Source organism: Tamandua tetradactyla, chromosome 4 (genome assembly GCF_023851605.1).
Source record: "Tamandua tetradactyla isolate mTamTet1 chromosome 4, mTamTet1.pri, whole genome shotgun sequence".
Lineage (NCBI taxonomy): Eukaryota > Metazoa > Chordata > Mammalia > Pilosa > Myrmecophagidae > Tamandua > Tamandua tetradactyla.
Genome location: NC_135330.1, coordinates 28,944,259 through 28,966,676, shown reverse-complemented (window position 1 = coordinate 28,966,676; position 22,418 = coordinate 28,944,259). Strand labels below are relative to the sequence as shown.

At 38.4% G+C, this 22,418-nt stretch overlaps 2 protein-coding genes across 7 annotated transcripts; one reads left to right on the top strand and one right to left on the bottom strand.

Moving 5' to 3' along the window:
- Positions 1 to 276: 276 nt before the first annotated feature.
- Positions 277 to 7,354, top strand: MRPS14 (mitochondrial ribosomal protein S14). The gene is made up of 3 exons (XM_077157070.1): positions 277 to 407; positions 4,132 to 4,290; positions 6,902 to 7,354. Exons 1-3 carry the CDS (start codon positions 363 to 365, stop codon positions 7,082 to 7,084), a joined length of 387 nt encoding a protein of 128 aa, XP_077013185.1. The 5' UTR covers positions 277 to 362; the 3' UTR covers positions 7,085 to 7,354.
- A 2,348-nt stretch (positions 7,355 to 9,702) lies between these two features.
- CACYBP (calcyclin binding protein) lies at positions 9,703 to 22,052 on the bottom strand. 6 transcript variants are annotated; one of them, XM_077157064.1, is made up of 6 exons: positions 21,936 to 22,052; positions 17,088 to 17,307; positions 15,177 to 15,273; positions 14,803 to 14,902; positions 12,842 to 12,939; positions 9,703 to 11,392 (listed from the first exon to the last, which is right to left on the bottom strand). In XM_077157064.1, exons 1-6 carry the CDS (start codon positions 22,041 to 22,043, stop codon positions 11,236 to 11,238), a joined length of 780 nt encoding a protein of 259 aa, XP_077013179.1. In that variant the 5' UTR covers positions 22,044 to 22,052; the 3' UTR covers positions 9,703 to 11,235. The 6 variants fall into 6 exon arrangements, with proteins under 6 accessions (XP_077013179.1, XP_077013180.1, XP_077013183.1 ...); XM_077157065.1 differs by lacking the exon at positions 21,936 to 22,052 and adding an exon at positions 20,837 to 21,102; XM_077157068.1 differs by lacking the exon at positions 21,936 to 22,052 and adding an exon at positions 21,683 to 21,918 and having other exon boundaries at positions 9,704 to 11,392.
- Between the last annotated feature and the right edge of the window lie 366 nt (positions 22,053 to 22,418).

Here is a 22,418-nt window from a genome sequence, read left to right as displayed (position 1 = left end):
AGGCAGAAGGAAGGGAGTTGAATAGGCACAAACGTAGTTTAAGAGGGTGTGCAAAAGTACGTGAGAGCAGTGACCGCCAGACTACACCATCAGTTTCAAAGTTGGTCTCCCAGGTTTTTAATTTGCCCAAATTCCGTTAAATACCGCGAGAACTCAAATTCACCTATTAGCTTTTCCTTCCAGGAGCAGAAGACCCGCCCCACAAGGCCGGGGGTGGGAGGGGCCGCGGTGGGAGCGGAAGCCCTTAGGAAGCGCCCAACCCGCCGCCTGGGCCCTGCGGCCAAGCCCCGCCCCTCACGTCCGTCCTCGATTCGGCAGTGTCAATAAAGTTGCGCGGGACTGACGTATAGACGTCGGACAAGATGGCGGCCTCCGCACTGCGCGCTCTGCTGCGGACTGTCCGGCAGGTCAGGCCCGCACGTTTGTCACCACCCTTACCTTTTACCCTAAGTCCCATAACCCGCGGGACCCCGTGATTCTACCACCATTAGAGCCCATTGCGAACCCATCCCCGGAGTTCTCTCTCCGCCCGCTTCCCCCGCCCCGGCTTGGTTTGGAAGAAGCCCGATCTGCAGGTCTAAATTTGGTGTTCCTAGACGTAGAACTGCTTTGATTTACAAAGGATTGAGTGTAGGTCGAGGAAAAAAAAAAGGGTGCTGAGAGACTACAACATTCAAAGGTCGGAGAGATGAGAACCTAGCAAAGGAGACTGAAGAGAAGCTGTCGGCGAGGGAGGAGGAAAACCTGGAGAGTCGTGGCTGGAAACCAAGAAGGCAATTTCAAGGAGCAGGGGAGTAATCAACTCTCCGCTCAAGATTGGCAGGTTAATTAAAATAAGGGCTGAAAATGTGTTCCTGCGTTTATCTCAGTGGAGGTTGTTGGGGTCCTTGGCCGTAGCAGTTTTCCGAGGCTTGATGGGGGCAAAAACGTTTTTAGAGTGGATTCGAGTAAGTATGGAAGGAAAGGAATCGGAGATTTCGATTATAGACAGTTCTTTGAAGGAGTTTTGCTGTAAAGTGGAGCCAGTAAGTGGTCAGTAGCTGGAGAGAGGGGTTAAGAGCTTTTTGATTTGTTTTTAAATATGGCAGGAATAACAGCAAGTTTGTGTATAAAAGAGATTCACCCTGTAGGGTTGGGAAAATTGATAACGCCAGAGAGAGGGAAGGATTGCTGGAACTGGAGCCGTGTTTAGGGTCATGTGCCAGTTTGGCCTTTAGGAGCAGGGACAGTAGTTCATCTATAGTAGCGCTGTTTAATAGAAATGTGATGCGAGCCACGGTATAATTTTAAAATTTCTAGAAGCGGCGTTAAGAAAGTAAAGAGAAACAGGTGAAATTAAGTTTAATAATATATTTTATTCAACTCAATATACCCAATATATTATTTCAACGTGAAATCAATTTAAAAATGATTAATGAGATATTTAGACATTTTTTATGGAAGATCTAACAGGGCAGAATCTGGAGCATTTGATTACAAATAGTCATAAGTAGGTAAATGTGGTAGTGGGGGGTTGTGGGATTCTGATTGCTTCTAATTTCATAATTAAGGAGGAAGCGAAGTCATCAGCTCAGTGTGTGGATTTGGGAGCAGGTGTTAGGGGGTTAAGGAAAGAGGAGACACTGTAAAATAATCGAGAGAATGGGCACAAGTACCGAGAAGTGAGAGAGAGGCCAGGGAGTTGAAGTTGTGTGCAAGAGAAGATTGTATTGATGGACCATGGAATTTGGGCTGGGTATGGGGAGGAAACTGGAGATCAAAAGCTGAGAGACATCGAAAAGATGGTAAGATCATTGGATTAAAAGTACCAGAGGAGTCGAGGTACTGTTTTTATCGGGGTGTTAAAAGAAGCAAACCAGAAAGCTAAGAAGCGACAGTCAGAAAATTAGATAAACAAAACAGATAATAGAGAGGTTGCACTTAAATGATAATAAAAAACCTAGAATATGCATATGCATAGCTAAAGAAGAGCAGAGCACAAAAATCATTGGAGTAGAAGAGTTCAAGGAACGGGGAAATAAGAATGTAATTTCATTTATTTTGATATCACCAAGATTTAAGACAGGAAGAATATTGGAGAGTGACAGTGAACCAGGATCTAAAGTCACTGAGAAATGAAGGGGGTCAGCAGGGGCTGTAGTGATCACTGCAGTGGTGAGGGGTGGTGGGAGGTCTAGCCCGATGGCATGAGAGTCAAGGCTGGGAGTTTTCAGGAAGGAAGGAAATGGTCTAGAAGTGGCAATGAAGGACAAAGAAGACAGCTACGTCATCTCCAGGCCCAACTGGGAGGAACAAGAGGGACAGGGGAAGCTATTAGAAAGTAATCAAGATTCAGTTGGAGCAAAAAAGTGAAGGAGCTGTTAAAAGAAGAAAACAAGGATATAGAAGAGTTTGATAGTGGTAGACCATAGGTTGAAGAGGGCCCAGTGAAATGTTAAAAAGGTAGAGAGAGCTGGGAGATGGGGCCAAGATAGGATGTATACAGAGCAAAATAGAATACAATCTTTATATATATAACACATTGCTATAAACTATTTAAAAAATACTGACATTACAATAGAAAATAGGCAGAGGATATAAAACATTCACACAAGAAATGTCAAATATTTTACTTTAAAAGTATTATATATAGTCAGGAAAGAGAAGTTATGCCAATAAGAATGAAAGATTATTTTAAAACATAAATAGAAACCTTTTAGGAGGCAGAGGAAGTTGACTAGGAATAGTTTGAAAAAAGAATTAAAAGAAAAAATGTTTAATTTTGTTTTCTAAGTCCCCTTAACTTTCAATTTCACAGGTAAGAACCAACCTCTAATTGCCCCTCAACATGAATTGTTTCTTTCAGCCAGAGTGATTTTCTCATGGTATTTCTTACTGTTTGGTTTGGACAAACTTCACCATTTCTCCACTGCCCACTGCCACCCCACCCCCAATGTGCGCCTTTTTCATGGCACAGTCCCAGCTTTCCCATTTGACTCAGTCATGTGGCAAATTGAGGTCTAAATTCCATTCATGTTTGTCCTGTTTCCAAAAGGTAATTGTAAAATCCCTGTATTTCCCCATGGGACTTTTTCTCAATAAATATAAACATTGAAGGAGCTCAGTACATCTTTTCTTAATAGGTTAAAAAATGTTGGCTTTCCAGTATAGTATTCTCATTTTCATTTTTTTTATTCTGCTGTATATATATATGTTCTGTAACAGCTGTTAAGGGAAATCACCATTATTTTGTATGGCTGCAATTAAATTGGTATATAATGTTGGCTCTGGTTTGAGAGACAATTAAGTTTCCAATGCTCTGTGTTCCCTATGCCTGTACTGCCAGTTAGTTTATAACTGTTACCATGTAAATAAAATGTGTGACAATGAAGAACCTACTGGACAGCTTACTGGACAGCTAGTGCTAAGAAATATTAGGTCAATGATAATTTCACAGTACCCTTTGAACCAGCAGTTTCAATGATTTATCCTGAGGATACATTGGAACACATATGAAATGATATATCTCTGACATTATTCTTTGCAGCATTGTTTGTAGTGTGTGAGAAGTTATCTAGCTGTCACCAGTAGAGTGCAGGTTAAATAAATGATATGTCCCTACAGTGGAATTCTTTGCAGCCTTAAAAAAGTGAGAAAGTTTTTTTACATACAGATATGGGAAGATCTCGAAGATAATGTTAAGGGAAAGCAAAAGGGATGGAAGATGAAAAACAAGGGAGGTGTATACATGTATTTGTATAGACAAAAATCTGGAAGAATACACAAGAAACCAATAACAGCATTACCTTTGGGGTGGCTGGTAGTCACTGGGCAGGGGAAGGATGAGGAAGGAAGGAGACTTTTCACTGTATGTCTTTTCATACTTTTTTTTATTTTTGAACCATGTGGTTGTATTAGCATACATAAAGGACAAACACGTATATAAAAAATCTCTGAAAGTTTTTCGCTTTACAACACATTCATTATTGGCATTATATTATCACCATTTTGTCTAAATGTATATCCATAACAGTTATTTCTTCTGCTATAGAAATTATTATTATTAAAATGATCCAGGACCACAGGATTGGAGAAGACTAGCAAAGCCTGAGCCTGGCTGTCCTTCACTTGTTCCTTGTCTCTTTTCTTTAGATGGTTCCTTCATCAGCTTCAGGCCAAGTTCGAGGTTACTATGTAGACTGGAAAATGTTGCGTGATGTGAAGAGACGAAAAATGGCCTGTGAGTATGCGGATGAGAGGCTAAGGATCAATTCACTCAGGAAGAATACTATTTTGCCCAAAGACCTTCAGGTTAGTTAATTCAGATGAGTCCCTATCTACCATGAAGTCATTAACTCAAAGCAGATCACTTTTGGTATTGTTGTTTTGACTTACTGTCAACATAATCTGGAGAATAGGAGCAATACTCCAAGTCAACACAAATGAATCACCTTGACACTGATTTTGATGAGGCTCAAATTAAAGGGAGCTAGTTACACCTAACTATCCTTTTCAATATTTTATTAGCTGATCCTTAGGTCATTGCTTAGATTACTGCTGCATAGTGACCATGTGGAAATTAGGCAGTTATTCTGATGCAAGATTTCTCTTGTACTCTATCCCAACCTTTCAACTCTCAAGGCAACAGGGAGGCTTTGTTGATATGTGGAGCCATGTGCCTAGCATGAGGCCGAGACTGTCCCTTACCTAGGGCTGTCCCCATCCTGCCTTTCTGCCCTCCCTTGCCCACCTTGGTGTACTGGGGTGGCCTTCCACTTAGGCTTACTTTTGTGTCAAGCTCCTCTTTAATAAGAGGATGTCAGCTCTGCTATAGCGTGGCTTCTTCAAGCAGAAGGTCCTGCCCCTAAGAAGTGACATAGAATCACTGTATTCAGGAGTCCCGTCAGGGAGTAGGACTCACTCAAGATCACTCAACTTATCAAAGGCTCCGGTGAAAAAAATAACCTTTATTTGTTATATTTATAGTATATGAGTTGGAAGGATGATAAGCAGGCCATTTATTACAGTGGATTCTTTTAAATCTCTGGATTAAGCCAGGTGAGCAGAAAACTGAGTGCCCTAGACCATCTGTTATGAGTTTTACTATAATGGCATTGAACTACCTGCTACAGGAGTAATGAGATGTGACTCCTGAGAAATTCAGCTAAAGATATTGCAGAGGGCCTTATTTATAATCTCCCAGAAGTGTCTCTTAGCAGTATCCGCAGTATCTGTGCAAAGACCCTGAATCATGGAAATGATCGTGTCCTTTGATGTTGCCTCCCAAATAGCTTACAAGTCAAATTTATGTCCCAGTTCTAACAAACTTACAGACTTTCACAGTGTGCACTTTTGTGTCCTGGGCCTTTTATCTTTTCTACTTTCATTTTGCCTTTTCCCCTATTTCCTCATTTTATAATCTCCCTTAAATCTTTTTGGAATCGAAATGTACATATAAATAAATTTGTGGCCATTCTACAAGGCCTACTTCCATGATGTTCCTTCAGTTTTCCAGCCTAGTCATTTCTCCTCTCCATTTTCTTCTGTGGCTCTTATCTATCACTCAATAATTTAATTATATAATTCTGAAGTATTTCATAATGACAACACATATGTAAGATTGTGAAGATCAGGAACTATTCTTAATGCTTAATAGTATAGGTTAATTTAGTGACTTTCCTATGTGTTTTCTTGTATATGTCCCTATGTATTAATTTTTATACTTTTGTTAAAAGAAAACCTTTTCATACAGTTTAGGATCTCAGAGTTTTATTGAGTGATTCATAAATCAGCCAGCATCCGATTTAGAAAGTAGAAGGGACCCCACCAAGGGAATGGAAGGGCAACCTTATATAGGGCCAGTGGGGAAACAAGTGAGGAAATGTTCTGATTGGCCAATGTTAAGTTTCCATTGTACTTAATGGGTGTTACAGAGTGGGGAGCAGATATACATTGTTATATGATGTCTAATCTGAAACTGTCTCCTCTAGACTAAAATTAGTTTATCACCAGATGTTGCTTATCTACAGTTGTATAGGGATGTGTCTAATTGTTCTCTATTCTCAGAAAGTATCTACAGGCCAGTTGTTTTGGTCTTCTGGAAAATCCTTTCCCAGCAATGCCCAGTGCAGGTGGCTATTTTATTTTACTTAACACTTTTAATGTGTTAGAGTAAGCATTTTGCCTCTACCAGTCTAGCAAAGTATGACTATACTTATTAGCACATTTGTCAAAGTGAATATAACACACACATGTACTTGCAAGCACATACATAATATATCTCTGTTGTCAAACCCTAGCCCAAGCCACTGACATTTCTTGCCCAAGATACTGCAGTAATCCCCATTTTTCTTCCTCAAGCACTTTTACCCCTCCCACGTTCTTTCTCTATATTGTAAATGATTTTTTAGGAAGAGTGAATCTCATCTGATTACTCTCCAGCATTCAGAATCATAGGCATCAAGGCTCTGTGTAGTTTTATTCACAGTAGCTCAAAACTGGAAACTACCCAGTTGCCCGTCAACTATAGATAAATGAATCATGGTATACTCACACAATGAAAATTAGTTTATATGAATCTCCCAAGCCTATTGTTGAATGGAAGAGGCTGACAGAAACAACTAAAAAGAATACATACTCCATGTTTACATTTTTATATAACATTCAAATCATGAGAAACTCCATGTTTATCCATGTTAAATTTCAATTAAATTTTTAAAAATCTTATTAAACATTCCAGGCAGCTTTCTGGTCTTTCTGTTTTTACTCAGAAGTTGAAATGTATACTGTGTCCAGAGTTCTTTGGCCAAACCCTGGGTACATAGTCAAACTAGCCTTTTTTCTCCTCTTCCTCTAAGCATTGGAGTAAGTATCTGGAATAAATAAATGCATGTGACCTTTGTAATAATGTGATTTCTCTTAGGAAGTGGCTGATGAGGAAATTGCTGCCCTTCCCCGGGATAGCTGTCCTGTTAGAATCAGAAATCGCTGCGTCCTGACATCCCGTCCTCGGGGTGTGAAGCGCCGCTGGAGGCTTAGTCGCATTGTCTTCCGTCACTTAGCTGACCATGGGCAGCTTTCTGGGGTCCAACGAGCAATGTGGTAAATCAACTCCTGGACCTACTGAGCCTGCAGGGAAGCCGGTTGTGGCAAGAGAAAACATTTCTAATAGGCAAAAACCTAGTTCTTGAAGGGTCCAGAATAGGAGCCTAGTCTACCTGATGCTGTCAATATTTCAACTTTAAATGAAGAAATATGAATGTTTTGTTCTGTCAGTGAAATCTGGCTGTCAATCAATCACCTTTTCTACTAGATTTAACAGATTAAACATACTGTTCCCGTACACTGTGAAAGCAGCATAATAAATTTTTTTTTTAATATGTTGTATATGCTTTCCTTTTTTCCTTCAAGTTTAATCTTTTACTAATATATAAGGGCTTGTGTGTGTGTGCACACGTTTTATGTATTATTTCAGAAACCATGTTCTCTTACCCAGCTGATTGACATATAGCTCATCTATGGTAATTTTTCATCCTGGGCTGGTTTGCAGAGCTCACCTTACTATTTTTTTTTATTATTATAGAAGCCATAGATTGGAAGGTAATGGTAATTTTCTGAATAACCTAACACTCATCTTCTTTATGTGATACCTTACTAAAAAGATAAAAAGAACCTCTAAGTACTTCCTTTTTCCCATCTTCAACGGCCCTTATGATAAAACAAGCTATATTGCTTCTTTTAAATCCCTGAAAATCTATCCAAAGAGGACTAGTATTATTCCGTGTTCATGTGATAGAAATGACTAAAGGTAGCAAAAGGTTGTCTCATGCAATACCTCAACATTAATTAATTGGCCATTCTATCCTTACCATCAATTGACTCACAAGGGATAAAAATATCCTTGGGATAGCACCTAGCAGCATCAGGAGAGGATTCCTGGAGATGACACCTGAACTTAAATCAGGAGGTAAAGAACATGGACATTCTTAGCAGACAGAGGGAATAGAAGCAAAGGCACAGAGAAGGCATCAGTGTATGGTGTACGTAGTGAAACTACAGCCACTTCAATGTACCCAAAATATGCAGCTCAGGGCAAAAAGAGCTACATATGGATGGTTTCATGTGATGTAGAGGAATTAAAACTTGGTTTTAATACCAACTATTGGAGAGTTCTAAGCAGAGTAATGACATCACTGGCTTGCTGTCTAGATAATCAACAGCTGGGTGGTAAATGGCTATGAAACAGCTACACACATGATAACTAATTAGGACATCTTGTTTTCAGGAAGATGAGGGCCTGAAGCAAGGTAATGGTATTAGCAAAGAAGAGTGGACCAACTTTTAAAAGTATATTTAGGAAAGAAAATTAAGACAGTGACTGATTCTGAGAGATAAATATGGCTCTCTGGGTTCCTGGTAAAGGTGACTAGAGAGATGGTATAGGGTAACTCCAAGATAGAAAACAGTGGAAAAAGCACAGGTTTGGGGTAAACAGTAGATAGATGAGTTCAGGTTTTACTTGTGCGTTGTCTGAGATGCCAGCAAGTCATCCAAATGGAAAGATCTAGTATGCAACTGCACTACAGTCTAAAACTCAGGTTCAAGGTGAAGTTATAAAAGGAAATTGTGAAAAAAAAATAAAAATTGTGATATACCTTGGATCCGTAATTTCTAGTTATATGACAATTTGCTAACTGGAGTGTTTTAGCTAATACCCTAACTAGTAACTAGTGTTAATCAAATTCTAATTTGATCATATTTGCTGATTCCCGCTATACTATTGATAGGATTCCCCTTCCCCCACCTTGTGGTTTGAATCAGGGTCCAAGCATGATCCATTAATTTTGTTTGGTTGCTGTCTCTAAAACCCCCATTGTTTACAAATCCCTCTTCCCACTCCATTTTTCCTTTATACCATTCATTTTTTGGACAAACTAAGACATTTGTCCTGTGTAATGTTCAACATTTGGCTATTTGCTGTTTCTGTGTCTTTTGACGTATTCCTTTTGCCCCTTAAGTCTCCTGTAAACTAGTATTTACATCCAGAAGCCCAAGTAGATTCAGATTGTTTTTCTTAGGCACAAATACTCATAAGTGGTGCTGTATATAGGGTCAAATCACATCACAAGGTACATACCTGGTTGTCCAACTTTCACTGATCAGTAAATTCTGCTGAGGTAAGCCTGATCCCTGCATTTAAAGTTCACCATTAACCTGATGCCTAATGGTTTTAGCATTGTTGATTGTTTAACAGGTCTATCTTTCACTAGGGGTTGCAATGGTGATTTTCTAATTCCATCATTTTGCTGCATTCATTGGCTGGAACTTTTCCGTAAGGAACTTAATCATTTTTCCCCCTTGAAGTAGATTAGAAGGCAAGATGAATGCATTAATCTCTTTATCAATTTTCAAAGTAAATGAGTTGGGTGTTCTTTCAATTTCCAGTGGTAATAATTTTTTTTTACTATCATTTTGATGTTTTATATCCAGTGCTTCAATCCACTCCAGTCACTATGCTCTTTGGTGCTCAAATTGTCCCTTACCAATGGGAATCCCCATAAGTTGGTTCCTGTACCCCATTTACTTAATAAGGGACATGCAGTATTTCCATGCTTTATAGCATAAGATAACTCATGTTCATCTTGTACATTTCCTGCTCAATTTTTTAAAGGGTACCCAGTCCTTTTAGCAGGAAAGGGTGACAGCCTCAAAATTCAACAATATCAGCAGGCTAAAGATTTTAGCATAAGGCTTTGCTTTTTCAAATGAAAGGCGAGACATTTCTATTATTTCTTTTCCAAACAAGTTGAACACCTCTTCTTTACGTTAAAAGCCATTTCCACTTCTTTTTCTATGAATGTTCCTGATTTTTGTGCATTTTTCTATCAGGCTATTGGAATCCTCTCTGTTGCCATTTGCTTTTTGTTACAGTGGTTTATTTCATGTAAACATCTTTTTATTAAAATGATCAATAGTTTAATACCTTTTAGATGTTAAGTCTGAGTGTAGGCTTTTCCCCCATCCCCAGATTACAATGGGATTCCATCCATGTCTTCTAGTACTTGCTCTATTTGAGATGTATCCATATAGCTATTTTTAGTTATCCCAATATCATTAAAAGCCCATTTTTACCCTCAGTTCTGTGATGCCATCTTTACTGTACTATAAAACTTCCTTAGCACGAGTGTTCTTCTAAACTTTTCCATTGGTTTTTACTCATATACCAACACCACAGCTCATAGAACTTCATGTTTCAATATCTGGTAACAGCTATCCGATATGTAGGCTATTGACTTCTGTATATTAAATACTGACACTTTTACCAAATTCTTTTATTATTTGGTTGATCCTCTGGGATTTTTCCACTCTATGCTTATAATTGCCATCTCTTATCTAACTGCACTGGCAAATAGCTCTAGTTAATACAGTATTGGAGATTGTATGCATCATCTTGCTTTGAGTTTTAGTGATAATTATTTTTAGCCTGAACTTTTTCTGACAAACATATAGTAAAGTTGTTCTACTGCACAAAAATCCAACTTTACTGAACACAGGAATAGATGAATTTTCAAATCATTTTTGCTTTATGGATATTGCTTTTTGTAAACTAGTTGATCCAAAACACTTACTAATTGGCACTATGCAAAGAGACTTGTCTGTTCTTGTCAAGTTAAGATTTAGCTTCAAGTCTATTTTCAGAAATCTATTTAAATCTAGAGAGATGCATTTGTGACTGGATTATTAGTGCGAGCTGATGCGTGGTATATGCACTGCTTAAGCTGCTAAGAGATAAAGGCCAAGCATTCTACTGCAATCTTTAACCACAGGTACAAATTCACATTTTACACAGAAGCCCAGGTTATACTCTTATTCTTACACTGGCCGGAGTTGATGTCAGGAACGTAAAGGTAAGTAAATACTTTTGTTTTCTACTGTTTACCTAAATAAAAACACACACAATGTGGTATTTTTATTAGGCAAGACTTGCTTTTTAATAATTCAAGGAAGAATGTAACATAACCCTTTGTTGAACAAAATGACCAGGTGTACTAAGGAAATCATCTTTGGATGAAGTGTTCAATTAGCACATTCTATTTAAATAAATCCTCCAGTAGGAGATGGATAATCCATTGCCTTTACTTGCAGGAAGGCTATATAAGTAATTAGCTGGCAAACTGTATCTGTGCAGCATCCCAACATTCCCTTATTGGAAATATCCTATTTCCACATCACAGTTCCCAAAAGAACCTTTAAGTCTCAAAATTCTGTGTCTCCTTTGGCTTGCTTCTCTCTTGATTCTACCCACGCTTTATTAATGGTTCGTTTCATATCATCATCTCCATCTTCATAAATTTTCTTTAGAACATTCATCAATCCCTCACTAGGATCTGTTTCAGTGTCGTAGGAAGGCTTTCTGTTAAAAGGAAAATGCAGACAATAATGGAGAAATACATATGAATGAACACATTTGCTGATAGATTATATATATGATGACATAGCACAGAGGAAATCATGGAAAGATACAATACTGGTTGTTAATGATGGGTGGTGTGCAGGGGTAGAATAAAAGGGTAGATACCCAAGGTTTTTACAATTTAAACAGCACACATAAATCCTCTTTATGAAAACAATACAATACGCACACAGTACATGAAACAGTAGTTATCAAAATGGTAAGGGATTATCTTGAGGGAATGGGTTATCAAGTGATTTTTACCTTTTTTCCCCTACATTCACTTTTGTGAATTGTTTTAATTAAAAAACAAAAAAACACGCTTCCTTACATATAATTTGGGGAAGAGATACTTTCACTGAGGGAGAAACACAAACATACATTACACCTGGACACATACTTAAGTTCATACATTTTTACTTCAAGAAGCCTGAGATAGAGGGATCTGGGTCTGGAGGTGAGAGACAGTCTTTAATGTACTCAGTACCTTTAGTTCAATGAACGGCCAAACTGGGCCAATTATCTTCAATTATTCTTTCGTCATTACTTCACTCACCTCATTTGTTAAGTGCTAGATTCTGTACTAGACACTGGAGATACAGTAAGAATAAGATAGAGTACCTGCACTAAGTAATTCAGTCTAGATTTATAAACGATCTCACAGATAGTCCCATATGCCCAGCTCTGGCCAACCACACAGCAAATGCATGCTGCCTATCAGAGGGAAGACGGATGGATGACTGACTCAATGCAGTACATTATCATAGCAGGAGAGATTTTTTTTTTTTCATAGGCAGGCACCAGGAATCGAATCCGGGTCTCCAGCATGGCAGGTGAGAATTTTGCCACTGAGCCACCGTGGCCCATACTGTAGGAGAGAATTTTAAGCAGAGGAACATCTGACCTAGAATGGAAGTACCTTTAAAAAAAACATTTTTTTAGAACAGTCATTATTAAGAAGGATAAAAATATCCTTTTGCACTCTATACCAATGGTATTCAAACTCTAATTACATGTTAGAAACTTCTGTGGAACTGAAAAATACGTATGGGTATCTAGGCATCTCTGGAACTAGTCAACAAGCATCTTTGGGAATGGGACAGTATCTATATAGAAGCACCACTTGTTGTCTCTGCCAGGCGTAAGAACCAGCACTAAAAGAGCCAACCAGGACTAAAAAAAGATCTTTTTAAAAAGCAACTTACTGGCACATGCCTCTTCAAGTAGCTTCTGACAGTTCAATGGAGATAGATATATAAAATAATCAGATTTAGTGAGTGGACAACAAGAGTAAATGGTTAAATCACAGCCTAAACAGCTCTATTATCCAAAAAAAAAAAAAATCTATAAAAATGTATAATCCTTGCAAAGAACATATTCAAATTCTTTAAGAAATGAAAATAGACTCACTCTTTCTCTTTGCATTCTTTTTCAACCTGAGTTAGGTAGTCCCACCGTGTGTTTTCTGCTTTCTTTCTACATAAGATAAGAATTGTATCAGTCTTGACCTGGAAGAAAAGCAGGAAAATAAAACTTAGCACATGAGGCGATAAGCAAAAATATTCACATACTTATTCAAATAACCATGTGCCTATATGTGTAGACCTGTCCGAGATACTAGGAATATTCAGATAAATAAGCTGAAGTCCCAACACTCATGAGTGTGTGTGTGCATGTGGGGGTGGGGGTGGCACAAGTGACTATAATTAGGTAAAACTGGAATACCTTCAAATACTAGTATGTGCTATGAAGAAAAAAAGAGGGTGTTTTGGCTGGGGCGCAGGAAGTCCTCTCTGAGATGAAATCTTTTTTGAGATGGTACAGTAGGTAGTTAGCAAATAGTAAAGTTCCAAGACAGGATGACCCTGGTATCTAAGGAACAGAAAGGAGCACCTGGATTCTAGTAATCCAAGTTGGAAATAATCTACTAAGAGGAGTGAGATAGAGACAGGAAACCAGATATACAGAAGGCAGAATGGAATAAGGTAAAGAATTTGGAAGGTGGAAAAGAGCTATAGTATGTAAACTCTTAATGAGTCTTTTGGGTATTTCTTCCTTTTGTAGTAGTGGATGAAGGAGCAGTAAGAAACAGACTAATCAATATATAATATTCTAATATTACCTTTAAACCACTACAGAACTATATAAACATAGATGCAAGAATGGCCAATGTACTTAGAAGCATTATTCACAATGGCCGAAAGATAGAAACAACCCAAGCAGCCAACAACAGATGAATGGTTAAAATGTGGTATATACATACGATGGATTATTTGGCCATAAAAAGGGTTGAAGTCCTGATGCATGTGACAGTAAGGATGAACCCTGAAGATAAGTTGAGTGAGACAAAAGGAAAAGTACTGTATGGTTTCACTTACATGAAATAGCTAGAATATGCAAATTCAGAGAGATTGAAAGTAGATGACAGGAGACCAGGGGAAAGGGAACAGGGACTTAAATGTTTAACGGACACAGAGTTACTGTTTGGGGTGATGGAAATGTTTTGATAATGGCGAGTGGTGATGGTCATAAAACTATGTAAATACAATCACCACTGAATTGAACACTTGAAGATGACGAAAATGGGAAATTTATGTTTATATGTTAGTACAATAAAAAAGTTAAAAAATTATTAAAAATTAAAAAAACAAGAGAGTAACAAGATTTTCAAACTTCTCAGAGGAGAAAACTAAACATAAGCAAGGGAAGGAAATGAGAATATGTCTTGTAGTTTTGGATTAGAATTGGAATTACGGGTGTCAAGCCTCAGTTTTCAATATATAGAGAAAAATAAAAATATATACATAAAAAAAGATACAGCTACATATCAAATGCAGTAAACCTCATTTAAGTTAATTACTTAGAAAATGGGGGTTTCTGAACTAGCAAAAAATTTGAAAAAATTTTAAAGGCAGTTTCACTGTTTTTATAGCTTCTACCAAATTTCATCTAGGTTAAATGCCTCATTCCTCCTTTCATGCATCAAAACTTACACACAGTACATCTAACAAAAGCTACCATTAACTAGTGCATTACATATAGTATTTTATTTCAGTATATCATTTCAACACTGAAATAAATTATTCCCATTATATAAATGAGGAAACTGAGGCACGGAGTGATTAAGCGGCCAAAGGTTACACAATTAAGGAAGTGGCAGAAATGGCATTAAAGTTCATCTCAGTTTTAACTAGTTTAAAAGCTTATTCCTTTCCAGATTTTATTGCAAGATTCTTATAAACACAGAGTGGAGTGCAGTTTGCTGATCCTTGTTCTAGAGGACAAGTTAATTCCAGTTCATCTCAATTTTAAATTAGCCAGGTTCAACTTAGTGAAGTTTCAAAATATTATGACCAAAAAAGTAAACTCACTTTTTTTGAACTGCCTTCCACAGAGATGGGTTTCAAGAGGTTGTTCACAATCATGGAATAATTCTTCCCATTTAGATTCTTCACCAGAAGATCAAATGACCTACAACGCAATGAATACATTATCTTTCTGATTCTATGAGTGCTGCTCTATGGTTGTTGTGGAAGGAAGCTACCAGCTGTCTTTCAGGTCTGCATGACTATTCCAGATAACTTTTAAAACACACCCCTCCAAATAGGTTTAATGAATAGTTAATTCTAAATTTAAGAAAAATTTCAGAAAATGCAAAGAAAAAGGTCCATGCCAAGGTAATCTCTGACTTTCACTGATTAATCTGATCACTATCTTTCCCATTACAACGAGAACTCAAACTTACCTCTCTGTGAACTGCATCTGCACATTCTCAGTGGGGACCTGATGAACTCCACTTAAAGTAATGTAGATTTTCACAAACTTATCTGACTGATCCCATCCTACCAACAACAAAAAAAGATGTGACATAAGTCTCTGAAATTTTCTCTCGAACAGCAAATCCACGTTTGCAGGGTAATAAAACTGGGTAACAAAATATATAAAAACTCAATTCAGTAATAAAAACATGAAAAAAATCTGGAAAATTTTTTAGATGGAGAAACTGAGGCTCAAAGCAGCTAATCTAAAATTAGTTATCCAGTAAGTAGTAGGACCTCGATTCAAATCCAGGTCTAATGAACACAAAAACCCATGTTCTTTTCATTCCTTAGAATAAACTAAAGAATATGATAATTAAATACATTCTCTAAGAGTAACTCATTTACTCTTTATATGGACATATTTTTTTACCTATACATAAATACTGGCAATTCTCCACTAAGATTGATAGCTAATCAATTTAGAAGAGAAGTTGGACTCTTCTCAGGAGTTCAACAAATGCAAGCTTCCTCAATTTTTCTTGAACAAGGTAGTATACAAATTCAGAGTCCAATTTTTTACCCAAATCTGTTCATCTGACTAACCTATCAATATGTACTAAATGCCATTTCAATATCAAACTATTTACAATGGTCTCTAAAACAAATCTGTCAACACAAAATATACAAACCACATAAAAGTGTGTGTATCAAGAATACAATTATTTCCCTGACTGTTCATTCCTTACCCCTACAGAACAGAAATTCAGCGTTAATCAAGAAGTCTATGAAGTTTCATCTTGTTTCTTCCCATTCATTTACTCCACCCTCCTCAATTACAGTTTTCTCCTTAAACACAAATGTAAGTTCCTGATTAAAACGTCCTTCCTATCCTTCCCTGATCTTAACACCATCACATCAATTTCTTTTAGTCACCTGACTACACAGTACATTTCTGAAGTACAATGCATACTGGGCCTCTACCCTAGGACAATACTCAAAGTTTATCATGGTTTTCATTTCCTTGTTGTGTCCTTTGCTCATGATATTCCCTTCCTTTTCCATGTTCAAACTCTGAACATCCTTCCCGATTATTCTTTACCTCCAACAGTTGTATTCCCATAATGCCTTTTTTTCGGGGGGGGGGGGGTGCATGGGCCAGGAATCAAACCTGGGTCTCCCCTGCATGGCAGGTAAGAATTCTACCACCAAACTTCCTACTACTCATGCACCCTGTATTCCCATAACACTATTTATAAATCTATATTCTGCTCAGTTAAGCAAATACATATGTAAGCACAAAGAAAAATAAGACTGTCCTTGCATCCAGAGGTTTCATCACTCAGATTCAAGTCACGATGCTTCCAAAACAAATTTACGCCCCACTGAAAGAAAATGGTACTACATCTTATATGGTATTGGTTGTATACCCAGATCTCAAACGCACCACGGGCAGAAAGGGACTAGCTCTTAATCACTGGTTTGTTTCCACAAGTCAAAGCACAATAGTGGCACATATTAGGTACTCAAAATTATTGTATTTAACTGTCCTCTTAATTTTGGTGGTTGTCTGAAAAGTGAAACACAAAATGGGATACAAAAAAAAGCTGTTCCATATACAATGAAAGAACATCATAACACATTTCCTTTCTCGTTGCTACACATCTTCTTCGTACTTAAGTCATACTGCTTTCTTGAGGACAGCGTCTAGAATGCATCCTTTTCTTTTTCATCTTAAAAAGTAAAGCACCTTATTAAATAATAATTGATGGGTCAGCTTCTAAGCTACTAAAAAGAAACACTCAACATTATTAAGAAATTAATTTGTTAGTGGGTCACGACTGGGGAATAGGTTGCTCAAGGGCAAAAAGAACTGGACGTTGGGGAACGAGTCATACCATAATTACTGATTTTCACTGTGTATCCTGTGGTAATGGGAGCAACCACAGCCGCCGGCTTTTCATTTTCAAGAGGTTCTGCTTTCCCCTGTGACTTCTGCTGCATCTTGTTCTTGATTTCCATCTCAACTTTGGATTTTTCAGTTGTAAGTGCATCACGTATTCTTTTTCTAGTGGCCTTTTCCAGCAATACCTTCACCTCTTCCAGGTCTTTTTGAAGCTGTGTTAGAATAACAGCTAAGTTAGCTATGATAAATAGTATGATTTGATACTGTGCTTATCACAGTACATTTTTCAATGTACTAAAATAAGAGCTAAGAATGAAGAGGTTAATTTAAATTTTTGAAGACTGGGTTGTAACTTGGATTCTTTCATCCAGCCTGTTGAAATGTAAATAATTCAAGCTTCTTTTTAATTTTCAGCAATAGGGTAATCAAGCCCTTCCAGTTTGGAAAACTTATTTATCTGCCTATGAATATTTTATTATAAGATACTTTTGTAATTTATCAACACAGATGCAGAAATCCTAAAAGTCAACAAAAAAAACTAAAAGAGTTTGTAGATTTTCAACAACATTCAGCCCTTATGTCATCAGATGTCAGAATTTTTTTAAAATTTAAAATTAAAAAGATCAAAGTATACATGATAACTGTTGTGAAGTGCTACAGGCAATTTTACTGAGGTAATTTTTTTTTTACATTCCCATGACTGTTCCTTATTGATCTTCCTAATACCCAAATTACTAGACATAAAATTTGAATTTTTAAAAGAAAACAAAACAAAAAGTATATTTCTTTTTTTTTTTTAAACAGTTTTGTTCCAGAGCTCAGGATCAATCTTACATTCAGAAGCCTGAGACTTAGCTGCCCAAGTACAGGAGAAAGAGGCAAACGATCCAAAATATAAAATACTCTTGGATCACTGAAACCTATTCTTTTGAAAAAGCCACCCTGTCCTTGTTTTATTCTCACAACAACACATATGAATAACAGCATGGCCCATCAATGTCTATTTTATATTTCTATTTTCTAGAGATAGAGCCAACATTTTATGGAGTTCAAGAGTCAAAGCACTTAGAAAATTACTAGACTTAAATTTTTTTCCAATTATTCTCCGAAATACTGCAAACTGCATAATGTCTTCATAAACAACTCCTTTTACTTAAAATGACTACATTCTGGTGCAGTACTAGCAACTTGGCAGCATGAATCTTATACTTTAAGATCATATAAAAACCTGGGTACAGTAATGCTTGATAACTGTTTAAAATCAGAAGCACAAAAGCATTTGAAAGCCTTTATTTTTAATAGATGTATAAAACGCATTAACTAAGAAACTATTATTTTCTTTTACCCCAACTGATTTCTTATTATCTCATTTAACTCAGAGGCCCTTGCTCTACCTAACTGTAATTGATAACACGGCATAAAAAATCCAATTGTGCCCAGCCTCCTGTCCACATTCCCGACCACATAAACACATATAGAAAAATGACTCATGATTCATAACACCAGGACCAAAAAAAAATTAAAAAAGCAAGTTCATCCTTTGACCATAGAACCAAATGTTTTGGTTCAAAGTAACCTTTTTATTAGAATGGGTTTTAAAAATTCAAATTAACTAATATCAACATGATAAAAATGCTGAACTGTAAAATGGGGTGTATTTGTTTCCAGAGTAGAGATTTAGGTAAAAAACAAAAAGAAAGGAAATGTATCAAGTTTAAACAAGTTTTTGCTTTTGACTGGACTAGGAGTCCTTTTTTCTAGCAGGCTCAAAAAAAATGAGGCAAAGGATTACTCCTATGTGGCTGAATTTCCAGCCTGCTCTAAAGTCAATTTAAGCAGTAAAGTACTCTTTCGTAAGGTATCCACTGAAGCAACAGGCCTGTTTTAGGTAGTTTCTCAGATCTTCCCTGTTATTTGCAGACCTGAAACCAGCAGAAGTAATCCCTTTGGTGCTTCTCCAATACACAAACTTCACACTATCTACTACTCTACCTTGGACATCTTAGTTTATTTTGTAATTATCCTTGTCTTCATAGCACACATTTGTTTTCCTTTTGCAAAAATGTCTTGTCCATGCCTTCCTTTTGAACTATATACTATTAATCTTTGTTAAATATAAACAAACTCAAGCTTTAGCTTCTAATCTATTTTTAGGTTCCCCATGAGATATTAAACTCCAACTGCTTCAAAATGGGCAAAGGACTTGGATATTTGATATTTCTTCAAAGAAGATATACAAATGGCCAACAAGCACATGAAAAGAGGTTCAAAACATCATTAGTCATTAGGGAAATGCAAATCACACCCACTGAGATTGCTCTAATTAAAAAACAGAAAATAAAAAGTACTAGCCAGGATGTGGAGAAATTACAACCCTCATATATTTCTGGTGAGATGTTAAAACTGTGCAGTACTTTGAAAGATAGCAGGAAATTCTTCAAAAGATTAAAGGTAGTATTTAGCTTTTTGACCAGCAATTAATTCCAATCCTAGGTATGTATATCCCAGCGAACTGAAAATACATGTCCACACAAAAATTCGTACACAAATATTCATAGCAGCTTTATTCAAACTAGCCAGAAAGTGGAAATAATCCAAACGTGCAACTGATAAAGAAAAACGTTCATATGTCCACTTAATAGATTATTCAGCTATAAAAAGGAATTAAATACTGATGCTACAACCTGGAAGAACCCTGAAAACATGATGCGAAGTGAAAGAAGCCAGCTTCAAAAGGCTGCATATTATACGATTACATTTATGTGAAATGCCTAGAAGGGGAAAACTTATAAAGAAAGCAGACCAGTAGCTGACAGAAGGTGGGGGGATGAAGCATGACTGCCTAATGAGTACTTAACGGGTTCCTTTTTGGCATGATGAAAATGTTCTGGAATTAAGATAGTGGATGATGGTTGTACAATGCAACGAATATCCACTGACCTGTACCCTTTAAAAGGGTTAAAACGGTGACTCTTAAATCAAATGAAAACACACAAACACAAAATGCTTCCTAAATATGTATTTCTGAGCAGCTCAAATTGACAGTCCCCAATTTCCAAAAGAATTCCTAAGGGTAACTGTAAAGTCACCTCGGAGAATCTCTCCTCCGGGCACATGGTACTCTAAGGCCCATCTTTAAAAGGGAATATAAACTTGCAGCAAATTAATCAGATCAATATTTGATGTGTACACACATATTACACTATTTTTCTTCATCTAAAGCATATTCGCAAACTTAAACAGTCAAATTTGGGACTTCTCAGTATCTGATCTTCATATTCAGGGGTAAAAAAAAAACAGGAAGCAAACTAGTTGATAACCAACACTTTACTGTAAATAATAGTACCACTCATTCAGCTCCTAAGGTTAAGCCAGAAAAAGACCAATGTTATTATTCCTATTTAGCAGCCAAGCAACCTAAGTATCCAAAATGGTTAAGTCTCCCATGTTCAAAGTTTACGGAGTGCAAGACATACACAAGCTATTTCCTATTGAATTTCCGATCACTAATTAAAACTAACTTTCCAATTTATTTATCTTTATAAAGCATATCGCAGATTACTGTTTGCCCAGCGCTGTTTTAAACATTCAGAAAGATTAATCTGTGTAAAATCCCTCTGAAACAGAAACTGCCGTGCCACAGAAAAGCTAATTAACTTGCCCAAAGTTAATACATCTACTCATCTGCGTAGAGAAAAGATGACTAAAAGCATTAAAATACTAGGACCAAGGTCTTCTCACCTCCTTACCGCCAGCTACTACGGAATGACACCCAGTTTTTGCAGTCAGCTTTAGTTTAATTAAGCTCATGTCTCTGGTTAGTGTAATCGGAAGGGTAAGGGCCGGAGTAAGCGGGAAGGTCTCATAGATCCACCATCTACCGGCAGTCGCAAACCACCACACTCCCCAACAGGAAAAAGCCCTACGCGGAAGGATGGCCGTCGATCGGCAACTTTACCCGGGTGGCGGAGGCCCGCAGTGGGCCGGCCGGCAGCAGGGGCCGCTGCAGGTTAGATAGGGTGGACGCCGAGGGGAAGAGGGGAGACCAGAAGACCCAGAGGGGCCGGGGAGGAGGTCCGAGGGTAAGGCGGCGAGGACCGCCGGGACGCAGCTTACTGCATGGGGGGCAGCTTGCCTGGGGGCGGTGTGGCGCTATTCACCGGCGACAGACTTGAGAAGCACCAGTTCCGACAAGAGAGGTAAATGTTGCCGGACCCCTTACCTCTTCCAAAGCTGAAGCCATAGTCAGGCTAGGTCAGGCCAAAGGCCCGAGCTGCAGCCGCACAGGAAAAGGAACAGGAAACGCTGGACGGAGCACGCTCACCCTGAAAGCAGTCCGCACAGGAATAGGGAGCAATGCCCGCAGCCGGCGAGCACAGCGACGAAATCGCGGATCGCCTCCAGCACGCGGCGCCTCTGGAACCTTCGCGACTCAGCCACCGCCTACCCTAAGCACCGCCCCTCCGAGCCGGGCCTGGGCCCGCCCCACCTGCCAAGCTTCCTAGCAACACGCAACTATCGCGAGCTAACCGGAAGTTCGATGATAGTAACGTCTCTTCCTTCCCGCCCAGGCAACGTGGGTCATACCTGATCACGTTTGCCCCGGCTGCGCAGTCGCGGTACTATTTCTTCGAGTATCTTAGCCCAGCCCCGGAAATAGCGTACGAATCTCCGAGTTCAAATCGGAAGTTGACTAGAGAGTTCGGCTGCCTCCGTCCTCTCTAGGACACGGGGTCAACTAGATCCCCATATTGCCTAGAGCTAGTCTGTAAACTGCGCGAGAAAAGGAGAAAAGGGAAGAAGGAGGAGCCTATTTATGTAGTGACAAAGGAGAACGAACATTTACGTGTGGAGAATTCCTAAAGGGAACAGTTTGATTTTCACTGGGTTCTGGCGCCCTGGTGAAGTCATCAACTGTCAGGGTCCCGCGCGCTGGAGATGGCATCATGATTTAGCGTCTACGACGTGGTGGCGTCATCACTGATCGCGGTGGGACGTGGGGCTGCGTCCGCTACGTGACAGAATCTTGTGTCTCGACTTAAGTAGATCAAGGCGGTTTAATAAAAGACCCCCTGGTATTGTGGCCACAATTATGTTTTCTCCTTTTTCTCATCGACTCTTGAAGCCCATTCTCCGGTGACTTTGATCCTTTCACCGAGCATGTTACGGTCTCATTCGTTGGAGGTTGGATTTAAATAGAGCCAATTGACCATCAGAGGGATGTAGCGGGCCGAATTTTCCTGGGACTGCTTTCTGCTCCTTCTCTGACTCCGGCAGTACCTCTCAGGCCCCTGAGAACCCCACCTTTTAGATTGTAGCCTCT

Excerpts from the sequence above, each read along its gene's own strand:
- MRPS14 (XM_077157070.1), top strand. The coding sequence starts at position 363 with ATGGCGGCCTCCGCACTGCGCGCTCTGCTGCGGACTGTCCGGCAG. Across the intron at positions 408-4,131 it reads TGCTGCGGACTGTCCGGCAG|ATGGTTCCTTCATCAGCTTC; the intron begins GTCAGGCCCGCA and ends TCTTTTCTTTAG. Across the intron at positions 4,291-6,901 it reads TTTTGCCCAAAGACCTTCAG|GAAGTGGCTGATGAGGAAAT; the intron begins GTTAGTTAATTC and ends GATTTCTCTTAG.
- CACYBP (XM_077157064.1), bottom strand. The coding sequence starts at position 22,043 with ATGATGCCATCTCCAGCGCGCGGGACCCTGACAGTTGATGACTTCACC. Across the intron at positions 17,308-21,935 it reads GGAATTCTCCACACGTAAAT|CTTCAAAAAGACCTGGAAGA; the intron begins GTTCGTTCTCCT and ends ATTCTAACACAG. Across the intron at positions 12,940-14,802 it reads TGGAAGGCAGTTCAAAAAAA|GTCAAGACTGATACAATTCT; the intron begins GTGAGTTTACTT and ends CTTTTCTTCCAG.